Source organism: Protomyctophum parallelum, assembly GCF_964188405.1.
Source record: "Protomyctophum parallelum genome assembly, chromosome: 22".
Classification (NCBI taxonomy): domain Eukaryota; kingdom Metazoa; phylum Chordata; class Actinopteri; order Myctophiformes; family Myctophidae; genus Protomyctophum; species Protomyctophum parallelum.
In genome coordinates this window covers 35,293,076-35,315,328 of record NC_139714.1, presented here as the reverse complement: position 1 = coordinate 35,315,328, position 22,253 = coordinate 35,293,076, and the positions used below count along the sequence as shown (strand labels likewise).

Here is a 22,253-nt window from a genome sequence, read left to right as displayed (position 1 = left end):
ATACTGTATACAGTCAACAAAGTATGGAGTTTTAAGTGGTTAAAATTGTTAGCATATTCAGCCAGATTGGAGTCATTCTACTTCAGCCTGAAAGCAAGGACTGTCGGTCTTTAACCCATTCTGGGCGGGAACCCCTTTTGGTGTTTTAAGCATTGTTATACTTTAGCTATTGAAAAATAGCAGCGCTACGAGCTTGTAGGTAGGTCTGCTATTTTTGTTTTTAAAAACATACCGTGTAGTGTAGTGAAGGCCACTCCTTTGCAACAATTACAATTTAGGCATTTAGCAGACGCTCTTAATCCAGAGCGACTTACATTTAAGCAAGAACAAAAGCATGGGAATACATCACATAAAAGCATTTATCATGAAACATGCGTAAGCTAAGAAAGTCACAGTGGAATATCTATATAATTAAACTATACATACACTATACATATAACTATACATATTTACTACTATGCTATACATATGTACTATGGCGTGCTATGACTATATACAATACAATTATAGTGCTGTCTACATAACATGCTATAAGTCTGTGTCAAATGCTATCTAAGCCAACAGAAATGCTATCTAAGGGGTTAGGGTAAGTGCTATGGGCCATGATGGCCTTCTGAGGGCCTATACTACTGATAAAAATAGCAACACATCCACAATATACTCTTATGCAATGCTCAACAGACAACAGGCTGGCGTTGTTAGGAAGCCGTGCCATCTGCCAAGGTGGGATAGTGAGACTCACCCTCTGAACATATATGTTGTTCATGTGTGGGTGTCATTCTTGTTTCACCGTCTTTGTGTGAACCAAAGGTTTCCACAAGGATGGTAAGACCAGAAATAAAGACAGCAGGGGGATATTTTCCTGGCATCCATTAGGAAAAGGGTCGATTTTGCAGAGTTACGGTTAAAGGTTCAGATTAGTTTTAGGGTTAAGGATAGGAATTTTGAGGCCAGCGTAACACCTATAAATATAGCGAAACATATGTGTATATTTGTGTGCATGTAGCGTAGAATTCTTCTTAAAGATTACTAACAGTAATATTAATCACCCTGACTTCCCTGTTCTGGGCAGGTCATTATACTGTAGTCTTTTTGGTAATTCAACGTCTACATTTGCTGGTTATTATCAAATAGCCTAAGTCACAAAAAATGACTGAAGTGGTCAACAAAACCATTAGCTGTAATCTTATCATCAAAATTATCATCATGATTCTTAATGCCTATTCATACTCCAGTTTTAGGTGTTAAGGTGACCACCTTTTCGGTGGTTAGTAAAAACAGAGAGATGTGTTTGTAGAGATGTTTCCCATCCCCCACGGTGGTCACCTTATCCTACTATAAACGCGCCACGTCTCTGTGTCTGTCTGTCCGTCTGTGTGTGTGTGTGTGTGTGTACGATTTTAATGCACGTAACTCGAGAACCGTTTGCCCTGCACCGACTTCAAAGGGACACAGACAGACAGTTAAAACGGGCGCTATGACAAGTTGACAACGGGTATTATTAGGTTCACAAATTGCATCGTTCCCAAGTAGGCCAGTGGTGGCCAATGGGCACGTACAGGTCTAGTCGCCTAAACCCATTCTGAACGGGCACCCATTTTGGTGTCAGCGTCATGTCGTGCTTTAACTATTGAAAAATAGCAGATCTACAAGCTCATATCGCGCCACCGAGTGGCGCGATACGAGCTTGTAGGTCTGCTATTTTTGAAAAATCGAAGAACGACTGCCATAGAAACATAGCTTTTTCAGAAAACTGTCAGGATGTAGAAGACGTTTATAGAATCTGATCTCAGGTCAGAATGGGATAAACCCACAGAATGTATGAATAGGCATTTATACTGTGCTCACCTCCCCCCCCCCCATGCAGTCCCAGAGAGGCAGCAGGTCCAAGCATGCCCAGCAGGAGGTGAGCTCCAGCTGGGCGGGGGCCGAGGACCTGAAGAAGGTGGACGAGGAGCTGGACAGCATGGACCCCGGCGGTGGTGGTGGTGGCAGCGGCCCCTCCTCCTCCTCCCGTTGGAAGTCCTCCTCCTCCACCACGTCCTCCTCCTCCTCTCAGACCCTCCAGGGGGGCCAATATGAAGACCCCACCGGGGGCCAGAAGACGCTGCAGGCTCAGATGTCCCAGACGGGCTCCTGGAGGAGGGGCATGACGGCCCAGGTGGGCATCACGCCGCCCAGGACCAAGGGCGGCTCCGCCTCGCACAAGACACCTGGTAGGTCAAAGGTCAAAACACCTGGTAGGTCAAAGGTCAAAACACCTGGTAGGTCAAAACACCTGGTAGGACCTGGTAGGTTAAAACACCTGGTAGGTCAAAGGTCAAAACACCTGGTAGGTCAAAACACCTGGTAGGTCAAAGGTCAAAACACCTGGTAGGTCAAAACACCTGGTAGGACCTGGTAGGTTAAAACACCTGGTAGGTCAAAGGTCAAAACACCTGGTAGGTCAAAACACCTGGTAGGTCAAAGGTCAAAACACCTGGTAGGTCAAAACACCTGGTAGGTCAAAACACCTGGTAGGTTAAAACACCTGGTATGTCAAAGGTCAAAACACCTGGTAGGTTAAAACACCTGGTAGGTCAAAACACCTGGTAGGACCTGGTAGGTCAAAACACCTGGTAGGACCTGGTAGGTCAAAACACCTGGTAGGTCAAAACACCTGGTAGGACCCTTGGACTGCCAATCCCAATTTTTTTGTTTGGGTAACAAATTGGCATATTTTTAATTCATCGTTTTAACATACAAGAAAGATCTGGTGGTTTGAAGAGATGTTTTTTTTTTTTTTCATTCCTAGTGTATTCTCTCGAATTGCCACCAGATGGCGGGAAAGCACCATTATGCTGATTTTGGCCAAAATAGACGGATCTTCCTAAGTCACTTCCGGTTCAACGATCAACAACATCCGGCAGTATTTTGACCCTAGACACTAGCTTGGCTGGTCCGGATTTCTAAGCTAATGCTATATTTTTCATATCTAAGTCAAATTTACCTCAAATCAACCCCAAAACATCGCAAAATATCACATTTTTTACAGCGACACACATAGAGACGGCGCACGTGCACGATAGCGCACGATCACGCGGATTTCGGCAGTTTTTTGGTAAATTACATCCAACATTATTTGACCCCGCGATAACTGATATTGATTGTCATTCCGTTTTTTCCGTGAACGGGAGGTTTAGATTTTTAGATTAATTCAGTTTTTTCCGTTAATTGTAGGCCAGGGGTTAAAACACCTGGTAGGTCAAAACACCTGGTAGGTTAAAACACCTGGTAGGTTGGCGTTGAGGTCTGCACGGTGAAATCCAGTCTACGCTGTTGTCCGTTATTGTCAAAGTGTCCTTGAGCAAGACTCTGAACCCCTAATTGCTCCTGATGTGCAGGTCGGTGCCTTGCATAGTTTCCGCCACCATCGGTGTATGGATGTGTGGATGAATGGGTGAATGTAATGCACTAACTATGTAAAGGCACTATATAAATGCACCATTTACCATTTCCATGATAGAAGCTGGGATTATTTATTGATGATTTAATTATATCCAATTTAATTCATTCTGAGATTATTATATCTACAGTATGCCTCTGTCCTTGAATACCGTGTGTTTCACGTTCCTGTAGATGTTGAGACTTTGCAGTATACTCTTTGAGTTTTTGCCCACTCTGCAAGTTTCTTATTATGTTTGTCGAGGATAAAGTATCGTTTTCCAATTCAGCTGAGCTGTGAGAAAACATTCTCCTGGCTCCGGCCCAGAGTTGACTCTAATTTGGCACTTCCTGGTTGTGAGACGCTTGCGGTCGATGTGAGCGAGTGCATTGTGCAGGGCACGCAGTTTGTGTATGCCGCATGTTAATGAGCCTTCGCCCTCCCGACAGGTAAAACAGACGATGCCAAGGCTTCCGAGAAGGGCAACAACAAGGCTCCGTCCAAGAGCTCGGCGAGCATCCAGCGCTCGCCCTCTGACGCCGGGAAGAGCAGCGGTGACGAGGGCAAGAAGCCCCCCTCGGGCATCGCGCGCCCACCCGCCACGGGCTCCTTCGGTTACAAGAAGATCCCCGGCGGCCCCTGCGGCGCGGGAACGCTCATCACCTCCAGTGGCGCCACCCTGCATGCCAGTGGCTCTGCCACCCTGGGCAAGGTGCCCAAGTCCTCGGCTGCCCTGGGGAAAGGCAGCGGCGTCGCCGGGAACCGCAAGACCAGCCTGGACGGCTCTGGGCCGCAGGACGACGTCGGCGTCCTGCTGGGCTGCGGGTTAGGGTCCAAAGTGCTGCCCCTACAGTACCGCTCTCTGCCCAGGCCGGCCAAGTCCTCCAGCGGGGTGGCGGGAGTGGGTCGCAGCGGCGGTGGGCACCGCTCCAGCTCCAGCAGCATCGACTCCAACGTCAGCGGCAAATCAGCCACGACGGCTCTCCCCGCCGGGGCCAAGCGCTGCAGGGGGGAGGCCGGGAAGGCGAGCTCGGACCGCTCCAGCCCCGTCACCATCAACCAGACGGACAAGGAGAAGGTGGCGGTGTCGGATCTGGACCCGGCGGCCACCTCCCCCAAGTCCTGCAGCCCCACCGGGTCCAGTTCAGCCAACCAGTCTGGCCTCAGGCAGCCCGGGTCCAAATACCCTGACATCGCTTCGCCCACCTTCCGCAGGTCAGACACACAGAACAGAACACACACATGCTCTCCATTCTCTCTTTGTTCCTCATACATTTGATGTGAATCAAAGCATTTTCATTACATGTTTTTTCTAGGGCCGGGACTAATTGCGATTAATTTAGATTAATTAACTACAGAAAAATTTATCGCGATTAACTACAGATAAATTAATCGCACCTTTTTTTTCACCGAGGAACGTTTCTCACTGGGCGCTTTTCTATAGTACTGAAAACTGGAAATAATAAAAAGTCACCCCATTTTGTGTTGCCTAGAACTGGAGGTCTGACAAAAAACAGTAACAATATGAAGTAAGTACAGCTTTGTGATGTCACTGAGATGTACTTGTTACTGTTACTATATTTTTTTCCAGACCTCCAGTTCTAGGCAACACAGAATGGGGTGACTTTTTATTATTATTTCCACAACAGGTATATTAATGACAGTAAAATGTTGAAAATGAGTGGTATCCTGTAGTCACTATTCGTTGATTCACTGGGATACCAAAAAACATTAAAAAAAAGGTTTCTCGCTGTTCTCGGGTTGAATATTGATATGCGATTAAAATGTGATTAATCTAGATTAATTAATCGCAAAGCCTCTGATTAATTAGATTTTTTTTTTAATCGAGTCCCAGCTCTACTTTTTTCTTAACCCACTGAACAGTTGAGCCTGATTTGCACACGGGGTGTACACAAATAGCAGATCCGCTATTTTCAGGGGCACAAGTATAACTTAGTATATAATGTAGTGCAGAGCCTGCATTGGTAGAGAAGTTTGAGCTGAATTCTAAAGGCTTCAAATTAGGTGAGCTGACGTTTTTGTGAAACCCATATTTCAGGTTTTTATAGCTCAGTTTGAGGCCACTTTGAGGGAAATGTTGGCTGTCAATCTCCATTTTGTTTTAATGAGACAGATTCTTTCCACAGAGATAGAGAGAGAAGCGTATTTAAGAAGTTCAGCCCCCAGGGGTAAAGTTTCACCAATGATATTCCATCATCTTTATCTTTTTTAGACATGCTTGGATACACAGGCTGAATGTTAGACACTTTAATAAATCAGAGTTGGGCTCCGGGCAGAGGAACATTGATCCCAGTTCACTCTGCTGCAGATTCCCAGAGAACAGAGAACAGAATGTGAACACTGAATATGAAACTGTGATGTTTACCCCGAGGATGGAGGTCTTATATTAAGCTTTGTCATCCAGGTCTGCTGCCTCCTGCTTAACCCTTTCAGACCTAAGTTCCAATTCTAATGTCTTCTCCATCCTGACGGTTTTCTGAAAAAGCTATGTTTCTATGTCAGTGGTTCTTCGAGTTTTCAAAAATAGCAGACCTACAAGCTTGTATCGCGCCACTCGGTGGCGCGATATGAGCTTGTAGATCTGCTATTTTTCAATAGCTAAAGCATAACATGATGCCGACACCAAAATGGGTGCCCGTTCAGAATGGATTAAGCAGAGTCGATTGGAACAGACAGACTAGACAGACTAGACACGACGTGTTATTTAGAGTCATAGAGATGACGTGAGATGGTTGAAGCTGCTGTGCAAATGTGACCATATTATGCGGATTACTGACCCGTTGGTGGCTGAAAGTGGAGGCTTGCTGCTGGGGTTAGATATTTATTTTATGATGCTGTCAGTCAGTCAGCGGGACGTTTTGCTGAAATATTTACTGCCAGTGCTGATTAATGAGGATGAGGTGGCTCGGGCTCAGCAGCCATTGATACCGCTTGCTTATCCCATTCTGACCTGAGATCAGATTCATACGAGGTTTCCGCCGGACACACACTGGTCTGATAATAACCCATTCTGATCCTGAGATCAGATTCTAAAAATGTCAGTCGTTCTTCGATTTTTTTCAAAAATAGCAGACCTACAAGCTCGTATCGCGCCACTCGGTGGCGCGATATGAGCTTGTAGATCTGCTATTTTTAAATAGCTAAAACATAACATGATGCTGACACCAAAATGGGTGCCCGGTCAGAATGGGTTATGCAATAACAATTCAATGCAATATCACTGTAATATTACAGCACATTCTCTATATTTCATTGGGATAATATACCTTTATCATACGTTCTCTGATGAAGTCGACCTCAAAGTAAATTGAAAATGTTTCATGAATCTCTATCCAGTCGTATCTTCATGCAGTACGCGTGAATCTTGCCAGATGCTCACCGAGTGAATGAATCTTGAATCATGAATCTTGAATCATGAATCATGAATCATGAATCATGAATCTTGAATCATGAATCATGAATCATGAATCATGAATCATGAATCATGAATCTTGAATCTTGAATCATGAATCTTGAATCATGAATCTTGAATCATGAATCATGAATCATGAATCATGAATCATGAATCATGAATCATGAATCATGAATCATGAATCATGAATCTTGAATCATGAATCTTGAATCATGAATCTTGCCAGATGCTCACCGAGTGTCTTTGAATGTCCAAACCCACCTCTCTGCCCCTCCCCTCCCCTCCCCCCTCCCCTCCCACCCAGATTGTTTGGCACCAAAGCTAGCAGCAAGGCCAGCTCTCCGTCAGGCACCACGCCCGACTCGGGCAAGTGCCCCTCGCTGCTGGGCGGCAGTCCCCACGGTACGATAGCGAGGCAGGCCAGCCTGGACTCTCCCTCGTCGGGCACATCGGGCAGCCTGGGCAGCGCCGGCGGCGGCGGGCAGAGTGGCGCCAGCAGCCCGTCGTACGGTAAAACCCCAGACCCCATGCAGTGCACCGAGTCGCCGGCGTCCAGCCCGGCCTCCGGGCTCTCCCTGCCCTCCAACGCACGGCCCTGGCCCCCGGCCTGTAGCTCCACCTCCTCGGCGGGCAGCAAGGACACGCTGAGCTGCCAGAGCATGACCAGTCTGCACACGAACAGCTCCGAGTCCATGGACCTGCCGCTGGGCCACCACCACGGGCCCAAGGTCACGCGAACGGGCTCCGTCAAATCCACCCTGTCAGAAGGGTGAGTACAGAGGGGGACACACAGTCAAAATCCACCCTGTCAGAAGGGTGAGTACAGAGGGACACACTGTCAAAAGCCACCCTGTCAGAAGGGTGAGTACAGAGGGACACACACAGTCAAAATCCACCCTGTCAGAAGGGTGAGTACAGAGGGACACACAGTCAAAATCCACCCTGTCAGAAGGGTGAGTACAGAGAGGGACACACAGTCAAAAGCCACCCTGTCAGAAGGGTGAGTACAGAGGGACACACAGTCAAAATCCACCCTGTCAGAAGGGTGAGTACAGAGGGACACACACAGTCAAAATCCACCCTGTCAGAAGGGTGAATACAGAGGGGACACACAGTCAAAATCCACCCTGTCAGAAGGGTGAGTACAGAGGAGACACACAGTCAAAATCCACCCTGTCAGAAGGGTGAGTACAGAGAGGGACACACAGTCAAAATCCACCCTGTCAGAAGGGTGAGTACAGAGAGGGACACACAGTCAAAATCCACCCTGTCAGAAGGGTGAGTACAGAGGGACACACACAGTCAAAATCCACCCTGTCAGAAGGGTGAGTACAGAGGGGGACACACAGTCAAAATCCACCCTGTCAGAAGGGTGAGTACAGAGGGACACACACAGTCAAAATCCACCCTGTCAGAAGGGTGAGTGCAGAGGGACACACAGTCAAAATCCACCCTGTCAGAAGGGTGAGTACAGAGGGACACACAGTCAAAATCCACCCTGTCAGAAGGGTGAGTACATGAGGGACACACAGTCAAAATCCACCCTGTCAGAAGGGTGAGTACAGAGGGGGACACAGTCAAAATCCACCCTGTCAGAAGGGTGAGTACAGAGGGGGACACACAGTCAAAATCCACCCTGTCAGAAGGGTGAGTACAGAGGGGGACACACAGTCAAAAGCCACCCTGTCAGAAGGGTGAGTACAGAGGGGGACACACAGTCAAAATCCACCCTGTCAGAAGGGTGAGTACAGAGGGACACACAGTCAAAATCCACCCTGTCAGAAGGGTGAGTACAGAGGGGACACACACAGTCAAAATCCACCCTGTCAGAAGGGTGAGTACAGAGGGGGACACACAGTCAAAATCCACCCTGTCAGAAGGGTGAGTACAGAGGGGACACACAGTCAAAATCCACCCTGTCAGAAGGGTGAGTACAGAGGGACACACAGTCAAAATCCACCCTGTCAGAAGGGTGAGTACAGAGGGACACACAGTCAAAATCCACCCTGTCAGAAGGGTGAGTACAGAGGGACACAGTCAAAATCCTTTTGGTGAAAATAGCTGATCTACACAAGCTTATAGCGCGTTGCAATGCACTGCGTCGTGAGTTGAAGATTAGCTGTTTGTTTGGAGAGATTTGGTTTAGAGGGGGAAAGAGAGTGCACTAAGAATAGAGCCCTGGGGGACCCCCATTCAGTGAAGTATAGGGTTTTAGTGGTTCATGGAAAACTTTACAGATTTTCAACCTAAATCCCAAATCTAGGAAGGAGAAGGAGAAGGGAGGAGAGGAGAAGGAGATCAATATTGTATATGTGGTAAAAAATGCCATTACATTACAGTATGTCTTCTGTGTATTTCCCCTGTGAATTGTTAGTTATGTTATGAAACGATGGCGTCAAACACGATTCACATCATCGGGGCGTATTTAGGCAGAAAAATCATGGAAGGTTTCCTTTCATTTGGATTTACAATGAGGATACAGTGTAGTCTAGTACTAGGTTATACAGTGTATAGCCTAGTTCACCAACCTATGAGCCCGCCTCCCCTCCCCTCCCCTCCCCTCCCCTCCCCTCCCCTCCCCTCCCCTCCCCTCCCCTCCCCTCCTCTCCCCAATAGAATGCAGCGGAGAACACTGCTGTCACCAAATTTGTAGCGACGCCCCTCTGCACTGTTAGTGGTTAGCGAAAATTCAGGGTTCACTCCTTAGAGTATATAATATGAATAGAGAAGGCACCCAGAGGAAACCCTGAGGCGAAATGGACATAGTGGCCGAATGAAGGTATTGCAGCCTGGCCCCAAACACATGAACGCGCTGTCCGTTGACTATCATTGTGCACGTTCACGACGGACGACACTCGTGCGCGTTCAACGGCAGCGCGTTCATGTGTTTGGGGCCACTCACCATTGCAATCCGTCCCAGAATGCACTCTGTTCCTACCAGGAAGGAGGAGTGAATCCGCCTCATGCGCTTTTGAGCAACTTAATGCAAGTGGACGGGAGGAGAACTCGGGTGTCTTCTCTATTCATATATATACTACTAATATAAGGTTCACTCCCACTCCTATATGGCACTTTTCCTGCTGGGCTCGCCCTGGTTATTTTTCCTTTTCCTCCTTTGAAAACAAGACGCCTGCAGTCCCGAGGCTAGTATAGCTTTTACTGACCAGCTGGTAGTGGAGTGGTCCGCAGCTCGTCCACCTATACTGTATGTGCCATCTCTTCTCCTGGGTCAAACGATAAAAGTAATGTCCACTCCCCTTTCCGGTGAGAACTAGTGTTTCCTGTCAGAGCTAGAATCGCAAAACACCATTTTAGTGGATTAAAAAATCCAATGCGAGAAACATCACAGCCAAAGCCATCATTGCAGATCCACCATTGTCACGGTCATTGACGTGGTATATCGCCTTTGTTTTGTCCAGACTCTGTGCATGCGGTTCATCGTGCTAGTGCTGTTATTTTTTATTTATTTATTACGGTATCTTTACATAGATTATGCAGCTGTTTCTTAATCTCCATTTTGCAGCCGTAATTATTGTCACTTATATGTGGATTAATTTACCTTAACCCATTCTGACCGGGCACCCATTTTGGTGTTGGCATCATGTTATGCTTTAGCTATTGAAAAATAGCAGATCTACAAGCTCATATCGCGCCACCGAGTGGCGCGATATGAGCTTGTAGGTCTGCTATTTTTGAAAAATCGAAGACACTTTTAGAATCTGATCTCAGGTCAGAATGGGTTAATAATGAAACTGTCAGGATGTAATAGACATTTTTAGAATCTGATCTCAGGTCAGAATTGGTTAAATTCTACCAGATGTAGCCTGTATTGTGTGGTTTTATGTTGTATCTATCTTAACGTCATGAAAAATCAGAAGAAATGTGTGTGTGTATTGTGTTGTTTTCGTCTAATTCACTCATCCTCTGTTTTAACAGCATGCCTCTTGACCGAAACACGCTCCCCAAAAAGGGCCTGAGGTACTATACTATACTATACTGTACTATACTATACTGTACTGTACTATACTATACTATACTGTACTATACTATACTATACTCATCAGCAACCATCATCTCCACTTTATTCACATTCATATACAATCACATTTGCATGCGACTGATCGACCCCATACTGTACTGCAGTGTTTCTCAATGGGGGGGGGGGGGTCCATAGGGTTGAGTTAGGAACCAAATGGACCCCATAACTCTGAGAGTGTCAAATGGGGGTCCCGTGGCCTAGTGTATATCATACTGGGGGGTCCTTGTCATTGAAGAGGTTGAGAATCACTGCCGTGTTTATCTATAATGCATGAAATATACAGGTATATATACTCAATCTGTCCAGCATGCTAATCACAAATGTCAGCTATAGGCGCAGCTCATCCATCCATCCATCCATCTTCAACCGCTTATCCGTAGTCGGGTCGCGGGGGCAACAGCTCCACCAGAGAGCTCCAGAGACTTCCCTCTCCAGAGCAACATTAGTGACTTCCTCCTGGGGGGATTCCGAGACGTTCCAAGGCCAGAGAGTCGATGTATTTCCTCCAACTGCGCCTTGGTCTGCCCCGGGGTCTCCTCCCAGTGGGACATGCGTCGAGGACCTCCCTAGGGAGGCGCCCGAGAGGCATCCTAACCAGATGCCCGAACCAGGCGCAGCTCAGCAATGGGATCATATTTTTTGGGCTGGGTAGATCTTGATGAGCTGGTTATTTTAAAAGTAGATCTCAAGTCCAAGATGTGTGAGAAGAACCCCTGGTGTAAAGTAATGTATTTATCGCATATATATTTATCGCATATATTTATTGCTTGCGTTGCTTGCGTGCGTGTTTAGTCCTACTTTCTCGTCTCATTATCATCGTGTACATCATTTGTGTAAATCCATCATGTCATACCAATATTTCCTCCACTACCAAAAATGGCCAAAACCTCTGTAATATTTCCACCGTTATAGCCAATAGGAAGGCGGGATGGATATTCACCCAGCCCGCATGGTGATCGATACATTGTTATTCAGTCATCAAAGTGGCACGGTGGCTACAACTAAATATTATTCTGACTCACTATTGCACTGTTGGTGAGAAGGGATGGTTTTCTGCTTTCAAGCAGCAGTGTAGAATTCAAAATTGGGGTAGTCGATGTAGGGCTGGGCAATATACAGGATAGATATTCTCTGGGATTTTCTTCCTGGTTTTAACCCATTTTTTTTTGAAAAATCGAAGAACGACTGACATTTTTTAAATCTGATCTCAGGTCAGAATGGGTTAATCAGACCAGTGTGTGTCCAGTGGAAACCTCGTATGAATCTGATCTCAGGTCAGAATGGGTTAATCAAGTAATCCTGCGTTCACAGGGGCAGATGCAAAGTTGCGCACCATATTTGTCGCTTTGTATCTCACGAAGTTGAAGCCAGTTCATCTTATTTGTAGATTTGTATCTTTTGCAACAGCTACTGTACAAAAACTGTGATGCATCTTTGCAGCTTCATGTCTGGCTGGCTGGCTGGCTTACAGTACATTGACAAAACTGTGGAATGCACTTCCCATTGCAGTCAGAACTGCAGTCTCAACTCCCAATCTTCCGCCGCAGTCTGAAAACCCGCACCTCTTCAGACTCCGTCTTAGCCCGATCGAAGCACTTGCTCCTGGCCTTGACGAGCTTACAGGCGTATGCAAAGGCTCAACTTATGTATCTTAGATAGCATTTTATGACGTAGACATAGCACTCTATCGCTTCATTATATAGATATGGCTTTCCACCACTGCACTGTAGTAAATCCAACATGGAGAGACTTGCTGCACCTTCGTCATGTGACTTCAATACGCCATTAGATGCCCAGAACCCCCTCCCTCGTGGGGAGAGTGACTACAGAGAGAGAGAGAGAGAGAGAGAGAGAGAGAGGGGGCACTCGAGCGAGGTCATGTGTGACAGGCTTAGTAATGTGGGTGTCGGAGGAAAGTCTCCGCTAAAACAGGATGAGCGTAAACTCAATTATCGTCCCCGGGGGATTAACCCATTCTGAACGGGCACCCATTTTGGTGTCGGCATCATGTTGTGCTTTAGCTATTGAAAAATAGCAGATCTACAAGCTCATATCGCGCCACTCGGTGGCGCGATATGAGCTTGTAGGTCTGCTATTTTTTGAAAAATCGAAGAACGACTGTGACATTTTTTAGAATCTGATCTCGGGTCAGAATGGGTTCATCAGACCAGTGTGTGTCCTGTGGAAACCTCGTATGAATCTGATCTCAGGTCAGAATGGGTTAAATATGGCTGCCTCTTGGGCGCGGGCGCGCGATAAGGATGCCCTCCCGCTGCTTGGGCACTTCAGTGTGGCGGTTGGAGGCGAGCCAGTGGCCGTTTGAGTCTGCGTCTTTGGAACGGAGCAGCTGTTTATTTTCCATCTACATGTATTTAAGTGTGCATATTATGAACGTGTGTGTGTGTGTGTGTGTGTGTGTGTGTGTGTGTGTGTGTGTGTGTGTGTGTGTGCTCGCAGTGCATGCCCATTCACATACTCATTTAGATGCATGCGTCCGTCCGTGCACAGATTTCACCACACGATCACCTTTTTCTGTTGCTCAAACATTGCAAACCGCAGTGGTGGAAAAAAGTACTCAGTTGTTTTACTTAAGTAAAAGTACCAATACTGCAATTTAGAACAACTTCGTTACAAGTAAAAGTACGGAATTGAAAATGTACTTGAGTAAAAGTACAAAAGTATCGGCATCATTAATGTACAAAAAGTACTCATTGTGCAGAATGTGCCATTTCACAAGTTCAAAATGTGTACAAAATCTATTGAGAATAGAAGATCTACAAGCTCACATTGTGAGCTTATATAGATTGGCTATTTTCAAATGGCCGGAATGTATTGGGGTGAAGTCTTAGAGTATATATGAATAGAGACGGCACCCAGAGGAAACCCTGAGGCCAAATGGACATAGTGGCCGAATTTGTCATTGCAGCTCAGTGAGCCAGCGCTGCTCCGTTGACTATCATTGAAGCACGTTCATGTGTTTGAGGCCATGAACACGTGAACGAATGTTTCATACGTGAACGCGCACAAACGGCACAATGATAGTCAACGGCAGCGCGTTCATGTGTTTGAGGCAAATCCATCCCAGAATGCACTCTGTTCCTACCAGGAAGGAGGAGTGAAATCGCCTCATGCGCTTTTGAGCAACTCAATGCAAGTGGATGGGAGGAGAACTCGGGCGTCTTCTCTATTCATATATACTCTATGGGTGAAGTGGTTAATGTATGTTTTCTAATCAAAATTAAAATCTTCAAAGTAACTCAAGTTTTCAAATAATTGTAGTGGAGTAAAAGTAAAAAAAAATGGCTCTGAGAGTCAAGTAAGTAAGTAAGTAAAATGATTTGGAAATTGCAAATACTCAAGTAAAGTACAAAGACTTCAAAATTGTAGTTAAGAGTACAGTACTTAAGTAAAAGTACTTAACTTACTTTCCACCACTGACAAACCGCCACGCTGATCCCCCTGAGTCTGACTGTGTGTGTGTGTGTGTGTGTGTGTGTGTGTGTGTGTGTGTGTGTGTGTGTGTGTGTGTGTGTGTGTGTGTGTGTGTGTGTGTGACCCTTCAGATACCCGCCGTCCTCCAGACAGACGTCACATGAGGAGGGCAAGGAGTGGCTGCGCTCGCACTCCACGGGGGGTCTGCAGGACACGGGCAGCCAGTCGCCGCTCTCCCCTCCAGGCGCCGCCTGTACGACCACGGGCAAATACCACTACGCCAATCTGTGTAAGAACGACAAATACCACTACGCCAATCTGTGTAAGAGAGACAAATACCACTACGCCAATCTGTGTAAGAGAGACAAATACCACTACGCCAATCTGTGTAAGAACGACAAATACCACTACGCCAATCTGTGTAAGAGAGACAAATACCACTACGCCAATCTGTGTAAGAGAGACAAATACCACTACGCCAATCTGTGTAAGAGAGACAAATACCACTGCGCCAATCTGTGTAAGAGAGACAAATACCACTACGCCAATCTGTGTAAGAGAGACAAATACCACTACGCCAATCTGTGTAAGACAGACAAATACCACTACGCCAATCTGTGTAAGAGAGACAAATACCACTACGCCAATCTGTGTAAGAGAGACAAATACCACTACGCCAATCTGTGTAAGACAGACAAATACCACTACGCCAATCTGTGTAAGAGAGACAAATACCACTACACCAATCTGTGTAAGAGAGACAAATACCACTACGCCAATCTGTGTAAGAAAAGACAAATACCACTACGCCAATCTGTGTAAGAGAGACAAATACCACTACGCCAATCTGTGTAAGAGAGACAAATACCACTACGCCAATCTGTGTAAGAGAGACAAATACCACTACGCCAATCTGTGTAAGAGAGACAAATACCACTACGCCAATCTGTGTAAGAGAGACAAATACCACTACGCCAATCTGTGTAAGGGAGACAAATACCACTACGCCAATCTGTGTAAGGGAGACAAATACCACTACGCCAATCTGTGTAAGAGAGACAAATACCACTACGCCAATCTGTGTAAGAGAGACAAATACCACTACGCCAATCTGTGTAAGAAAAGACAAATACCACTACGCCAATCTGTGTAAGAGAGACAAATACCACTACGCCAATCTGTGTAAGAGAGACAAATACCACTACGCCAATCTGTGTAAGGGAGACAAATACCACTACGCCAATCTGTGTAAGAGAGACAAATACCACTACGCCAATCTGTGTAAGAGAGACAAATACCACTACGCCAATCTGTGTAAGAGAGACAAATACCACTACGCCAATCTGTGTAAGGGAGACAAATACCACTACGCCAATCTGTGTAAGAGAGACAAATACCACTACGCCAATCTGTGTAAGAGAGACAAATACCACTACGCCAATCTGTGTAAGAGAGACAAATACCACTACGCCAATCTGTGTAAGGGAGACAAATACCACTACGCCAATCTGTGTAAGAGAGACAAATACCACTACGCCAATCTGTGTAAGGGAGACAAATACCACTACGCCAATCTGTGTAAGAGAGACAAATACCACTACGCCAATCTGTGTAAGAGAGACAAATACCACTACGCCAATCTGTGTAAGAGAGACAAATACCACTACGCCAATCTGTGTAAGAGAGACAAATACCACTACGCCAATCTGTGTAAGAGAGACAAATACCACTACGCCAATCTGTGTAAGAGAGACAAATACCACTACGCCAATCTGTGTAAGAGAGACAAATACCACTACACCAATCTGTGTAAGAGAGACAAATACCACTACGCCAATCTGTGTAAGAAAAGACAAATACCACTACGCCAATCTGTGTAAGAAAAGACAAATACCACTACACCAATCTGTGTAAGAGAGACAAATACCACTACGCCAATCTGTGTAAGAAAAGACAAATACCACTACGCCAATCTGTGTAAGAACGACAAATACCACTACGCCAATCTGTGTAAGAGAGACAAATACCACTACGCCAATCTGTGTAAGAGAGACAAATACCACTACGCCAATCTGTGTAAGAGAGACAAATACCACTACGCCAATCTGTGTAAGAGAGACAAATACCACTACGCCAATCTGTGTAAGAGAGACAAATACCACTACGCCAATCTGTGTAAGAGAGACAAATACCACTACGCCAATCTGTGTAAGAAAAGACAAATACCACTACGCCAATCTGTGTAAGAACGACAAATACCACTACGCCAATCTGTGTAAGAGAGACAAATACCACTACGCCAATCTGTGTAAGAGAGACAAATACCACTACGCCAATCTGTGTAAGAAAGACAAATACCACTACGCCAATCTGTGTAAGAGAGACAAATACCACTACGCCAATCTGTGTAAGAGAGACAAATACCACTACGCCAATCTGTGTAAGAGAGACAAATACCACTACGCCAATCTGTGTAAGAGAGACAAATACCACTACGCCAATCTGTGTAAGAGAGACAAATACCACTACGCCAATCTGTGTAAGAGAGACAAATACCACTACGCCAATCTGTGTAAGAGAGACAAATACCACTACGCCAATCTGTGTAAGGGAGACAAATACCACTACGCCAATCTGTGTAAGAGAGACAAATACCACTACGCCAATCTGTGTAAGAGAGACAAATACCACTACGCCAATCTGTGTAAGAGAGACAAATACCACTACGCCAATCTGTGTAAGAACGACAAATACCACTACGCCAATCTGTGTAAGAGAGACAAATACCACTACGCCAATCTGTGTAAGAGAGACAAATACCACTACGCCAATCTGTGTAAGAGAGACAAATACCACTACGCCAATCTGTGTAAGAGAGACAAATACCACTACACCAATCTGTGTAAGAGAGACAAATACCACTACGCCAATCTGTGTAAGAGAGACAAATACCACTACGCCAATCTGTGTAAGAGAGACAAATACCACTACGCCAATCTGTGTAAGAGAGACAAATACCACTACGCCAATCTGTGTAAGAGAGACAAATACCACTACGCCAATCTGTGTAAGAGAGACAAATACCACTACGCCAATCTGTGTAAGAGAGACAAATACCACTACGCCAATCTGTGTAAGAGAGACAAATACCACTACGCCAATCTGTGTAAGGGAGACAAATACCACTACGCCAATCTGTGTAAGAGAGACAAATACCACTACGCCAATCTGTGTAAGGGAGACAAATACCACTACGCCAATCTGTGTAAGGGAGACAAATACCACTACGCCAATCTGTGTAAGAGAGACAAATACCACTACGCCAATCTGTGTAAGAGAGACAAATACCACTACGCCAATCTGTGTAAGAGAGACAAATACCACTACGCCAATCTGTGTAAGAGAGACAAATACCACTACACCAATCTGTGTAAGAGAGACAAATACCACTACGCCAATCTGTGTAAGAGAGACAAATACCACTACGCCAATCTGTGTAAGAGAGACAAATACCACTACGCCAATCTGTGTAAGAGAGACAAATACCACTACGCCAATCTGTGTAAGAGAGACAAATACCACTACGCCAATCTGTGTAAGAGAGACAAATACCACTACGCCAATCTGTGTAAGAGAGACAAATACCACTACGCCAATCTGTGTAAGAGAGACAAATACCACTACGCCAATCTGTGTAAGAGAGACAAATACCACTACGCCAATCTGTGTAAGGGAGACAAATACCACTACGCCAATCTGTGTAAGAGAGACAAATACCACTACGCCAATCTGTGTAAGGGAGACAAATACCACTACGCCAATCTGTGTAAGAGAGACAAATACCACTACGCCAATCTGTGTAAGAAAGACAGACGCAACCGAGTCGCCACGGCTGAGAAGTCTTCATCGTTATGCTAAACATGCCGTCTTCATCAGTGTAGTGTGTCAAACCCAACCCACAGATAATAATAATAAATAATAAAACTTTATTTGTATAGCACCTTTCATGACATGAAATGCAGCTCAAAGTGCTTTACAGAACAATGGAGAATAAAAGAAAAGCAAGGCAACAACATTAAAAAAAACAAGCAGTAATGCAATACAGTGAGGACATGAATAACACAAAAAATAAAAAATAAATGATCAATTAAAAGCAATGTTGTAGAAGTGGGTCTTGAGCTGAGCTTTAAAAATGTCTCCAGAGGCTGCCTGACGAAGGTACAGTGGGAGCTTGTTCCATGCCGACGGCCCGTAGAAGCAAAAAGCTGCTTCCCCGTATTTTTTAGTTGCCATTTTTTTAGGCAAAGCGAGCAGGCCAGCAGTGGAAGACCTTAGGGGGCGGTTTGGGACATATTTAGGTGTTAGATGTTAGAGTTCATTTCCAAAGTCATCAAATTATTTTGTGCAATTAAATGGTCAGCTAGATAATGATAAAAAAAAGGTGAGTATAGTAGTTACTAAATTTAAACTAAGACTAAATATATTGACAATTTCGTCAACAAATAAAAGCTAGACAAAAATGTTAGGAATGGACTAGTGGACAAGAGAAGAGACCCAGTATAAGTCATTTTACACATGGTTGTTTTCTGAAAATAGCCGATCTACAAGTTCACTACGCTTGTAGATCGGCTATTTTCAGCAAAATGTAAAATCAGCCATTATGACGGCATCAAGGCCCGCCAAAATACATTTTAGTCGACTAAATCAACTGTAGATTTAGTCGACTAAAACTAGACTAAACACTAAAACATTCCAGGTGACTAAAATGTGACTGAAACTAAATGAAAACTATTCAAGAGACTATTATGACTAAAACTAAAATAGACATTTTGCTGCCAAAAACAACACTGCTTGACACTGGGGCGGCGGTGGCTCAGGGGTAGAGTGCCTGGATGGTAACCGCAAGGTTGCCAGTTCGAACCCGGGCTCCCCCAGAGTTACTGTCGAAGTGTTCTTGAGCAAAGACACTGAACCCCTAATTGCTCCCGATGTGCTAGTTGGTGCCTTGCATGGTTTCCGCTGCCATCGGTGTGTGAATGTGTGTGAATGGGTGAATGTAATGCACAATCTCTGTAAAGCGCCTTGGATAAAGGCGCTATATAAATGCACCATTTACCATTTTACCACTGTTCTTCTGATCTCCCCCCCCCCTGCAGTGAGCCCCACTAACATGGGCCAGTACCACCTGCCCCCGGGAGGCGCCAGCATGAGCCGATCCAACAGCATCGCCCAGGACTCCTTCGACCTGTACGGGGAGGGACACCCACTAGGGGGCAGCGCAACCTCACTGGAGGAACGCCCCAGGGGCATGAGCCGCTCGGGTTCCTTCAGAGACAGTACCGATGAAGGTGCATCTGACACACGCACACACTAACGCGTAACACCACGCACGCCACACACACACACACACACACAAACACACACACACACGCGCACACGCGCCACACACACATGCACCCCCCCAATGGCCCATGAGGGACCATACGGTTCAAATTGATTGATTGAAAGTTTTGTGGAATTGGTACATTTCAAAGAAAGTACAGGTCAATACAAAATCTGCTACGACTCGGATAAAACCAGAACAGACACCAAGACAGGGTCCTCCTTTTTCAATTCATCAAGACATTTAAAGACAAACAAATATACACATCTATGCAAACAAGTTGAAATAAAAATAATCAAATACACAGTTAGGAAAAAAGGGGAATACGTGAACAGTATAGAATAGAGGAGGGGGGGGGGGGGTGGACATTAACTTTTTTACAGGGGCCAGTTTCGAATTGCAGCCGCCCCGTGGCCTGTAAATGCTATTTTGAAGGAGACTCACAAAGGGATTCACATTCACGATTCACACTTCTTTGAGACGAATCTGGGTTTGCACATGGTTTGTTGAACTCTCTCTGGGGTGTTGTGATCGTGGACGTCGTTGTAGTATCGTATTTAGACAGTTACATCACATGGGTGTAGTGAATCTCGCAGACCAGGCCCGTTGCAAGATGCTGTACTCAACCCTAAGTCATTTCCAACCTATCAAAATGAGCGGGGGTTCTTCTAATCAAGCCTTTTGCTGAACATTGCTTTCTTTTAGAGTGTCACTCATTCTTCTATCTATCGCTTGTTCTTTCATCTCCAGTCCATGGCTCCTCGTTGTCGCTGGTCTCCAGTACCTCTTCACTCTACTCTGCGGTAAGTTGCTTCTCGTTCAAGCCTCATCGAGACATCCATATATAGTATAAAGTATAGTATAGCTCACAACAACACGTCGCAAGGTGATGGTCCTGAGCCTGTGGAGCGGCTATTTTCACATGCTTTTGAAATATTTTGAAATATTCTGCCTGTAAAGACACTATCCAAAATAGCCGTGCCAGGTTTAAATGTATGTCTAGTTGATGCCCTCTCCACTCTATCCTGCACATGGACAAAGAAAGGTAACCTCTGCATCCTGTAATTTAGCACACTTGGAAGGAGTTGGGCATGTTGCAGGGTTCGCTAAAGAACAGCTTGTGTTCCACTAGTCACATTCACTGAAGCAATAGATTTGTTTCAGGGGCAATAATTGATTTCTTGCGCATTGTTATTTTCTTTTTAATTTTGTGTTGCAGTTGAGAGTTTTGGAAGAAAAGCTCTGATTAAACCATAGTTTGAACAGAGTGTCATTTGAGACTTTTTTCCCTGTGGGCAAAACTTTTTAATTTGTGTCGATTATTAATTTACTATGTTTGTGTTTTGTCTGTCTGCGATTGTATCCTTAATTTTGCTTTAATCTCATTTTAGTTATGACTTGTTTGTTTATGCACTTTTTCTGTTTGCCATTTCAGCATTTCTTCTCATCTTTGGCTTTTAAACCTACTTTATCAAACGGTCACCAAATCCACAGTAATTGAAACATTTTGACAAAGAAGAGGCCATTGTCTTTATTCAGACCGCAGCCATCTAGCCAGCATGGTGCTACCTAGGTGCTACTTCCCACAGACAGCCCATTCATCCAAGCAGAAAAGTCCTATTTAATCATATTAAACAACGTCAAACTCACCAACATTGCAGGTGTAGGGATAGCTCTGGTCCATAGCTCTAATGCGTTTCATTTAGAGCTATGTTACTCTCAACTTCCGCCGCTCGCATGAATGCAGACCAGCCTCTACTCTTTGGCGTAAATAAAAAGAACGTTTTTGCTACTCAACCAAAACAAAGGCGAGTTTTGTCATTAGAAAGCTTTCCTTAGTGGACGCACTCTGAGCCCCCCCACCACACGTATAAACTGTACTTTTTGACCAAAAGGGGATTTTGTTTCCACCGGAAAAATATATATTTTTAGTTACTCCGCTGCGCCCTCTACTGATATTGCCCAGAGAACTGCCTCATAGAGAATATTTTTCCTCCGGTGAAAACAAATCCCTTTCTGTGGTGGGGGGCTCAGAGTGCGTCCACTAAGGAAAGCTTTCTAATGACACAACCCGCCTTTGTTTTGGTGAGTAGCAAAAACGTTCTTTTTATTTACGCCAAAGAGGAGAGGCTGGTCTGATTTCGATTTGAGATTTAAAACGGAAAGTCCCATAGTCTTACTGCGCAGGGCAGAATCGTAGAAGCAGTAGAAGGCTATGGACCAGGGCTATAGTGTAGGGAGAGCTTGAATTATCGTCTTACTATCTGTAAAGTGTTTGTTTCATATGGAAGCGCTCGTTATCAGTAAAGCAACCTCCTGCTGCATGTGCAAATTCAAAACGGGTAGTACGCATGGGCGGTTGAGTGATATTCAACGAGCGCTTCCAAACTCCAACACTTAGGAAAGAATTCACATGCAAGGAATTTCTTGACAGCGAAGTAGCTCATAACATGTCTACGGTGGATTTTTATGAAACAAACACTTTGCAGATAAGAAAGAGGATAATTAAAGCTTTCCCTGCAGCTGCAATGTTGGTGATTTT

At 45.2% G+C, this 22,253-nt stretch overlaps 1 protein-coding gene across 5 annotated transcripts in view; it reads left to right on the top strand.

Annotated features, from left to right (window-relative positions):
- The window catches only part of nav3 (neuron navigator 3), a 104,743-nt gene that overhangs the window by 40,891 nt on the left and 41,599 nt on the right, over positions 1 to 22,253 (top strand). For 4 of the 5 annotated variants that reach the window (XR_014568765.1, XM_083757577.1, XM_083757579.1 and 1 more), the window contains exons 5-11: positions 1,868 to 2,216; positions 3,874 to 4,639; positions 7,162 to 7,626; positions 10,794 to 10,835; positions 14,460 to 14,617; positions 19,485 to 19,676; positions 20,462 to 20,514. Coding sequence is in view for 4 of the 5 variants with exons in the window: in XM_083757577.1 (XP_083613703.1) it covers positions 1,868 to 2,216; positions 3,874 to 4,639; positions 7,162 to 7,626; positions 10,794 to 10,835; positions 14,460 to 14,617; positions 19,485 to 19,676; positions 20,462 to 20,514 (2,025 nt within the window). In the remaining variant the exon portion in view is untranslated. The remainder of the gene's footprint in view (positions 1 to 1,867; positions 2,217 to 3,873; positions 4,640 to 7,161; positions 7,627 to 10,793; positions 10,836 to 14,459; positions 14,618 to 19,484; positions 19,677 to 20,461; positions 20,515 to 22,253) is intronic. The other variant, XM_083757578.1, reaches the window with a different exon arrangement.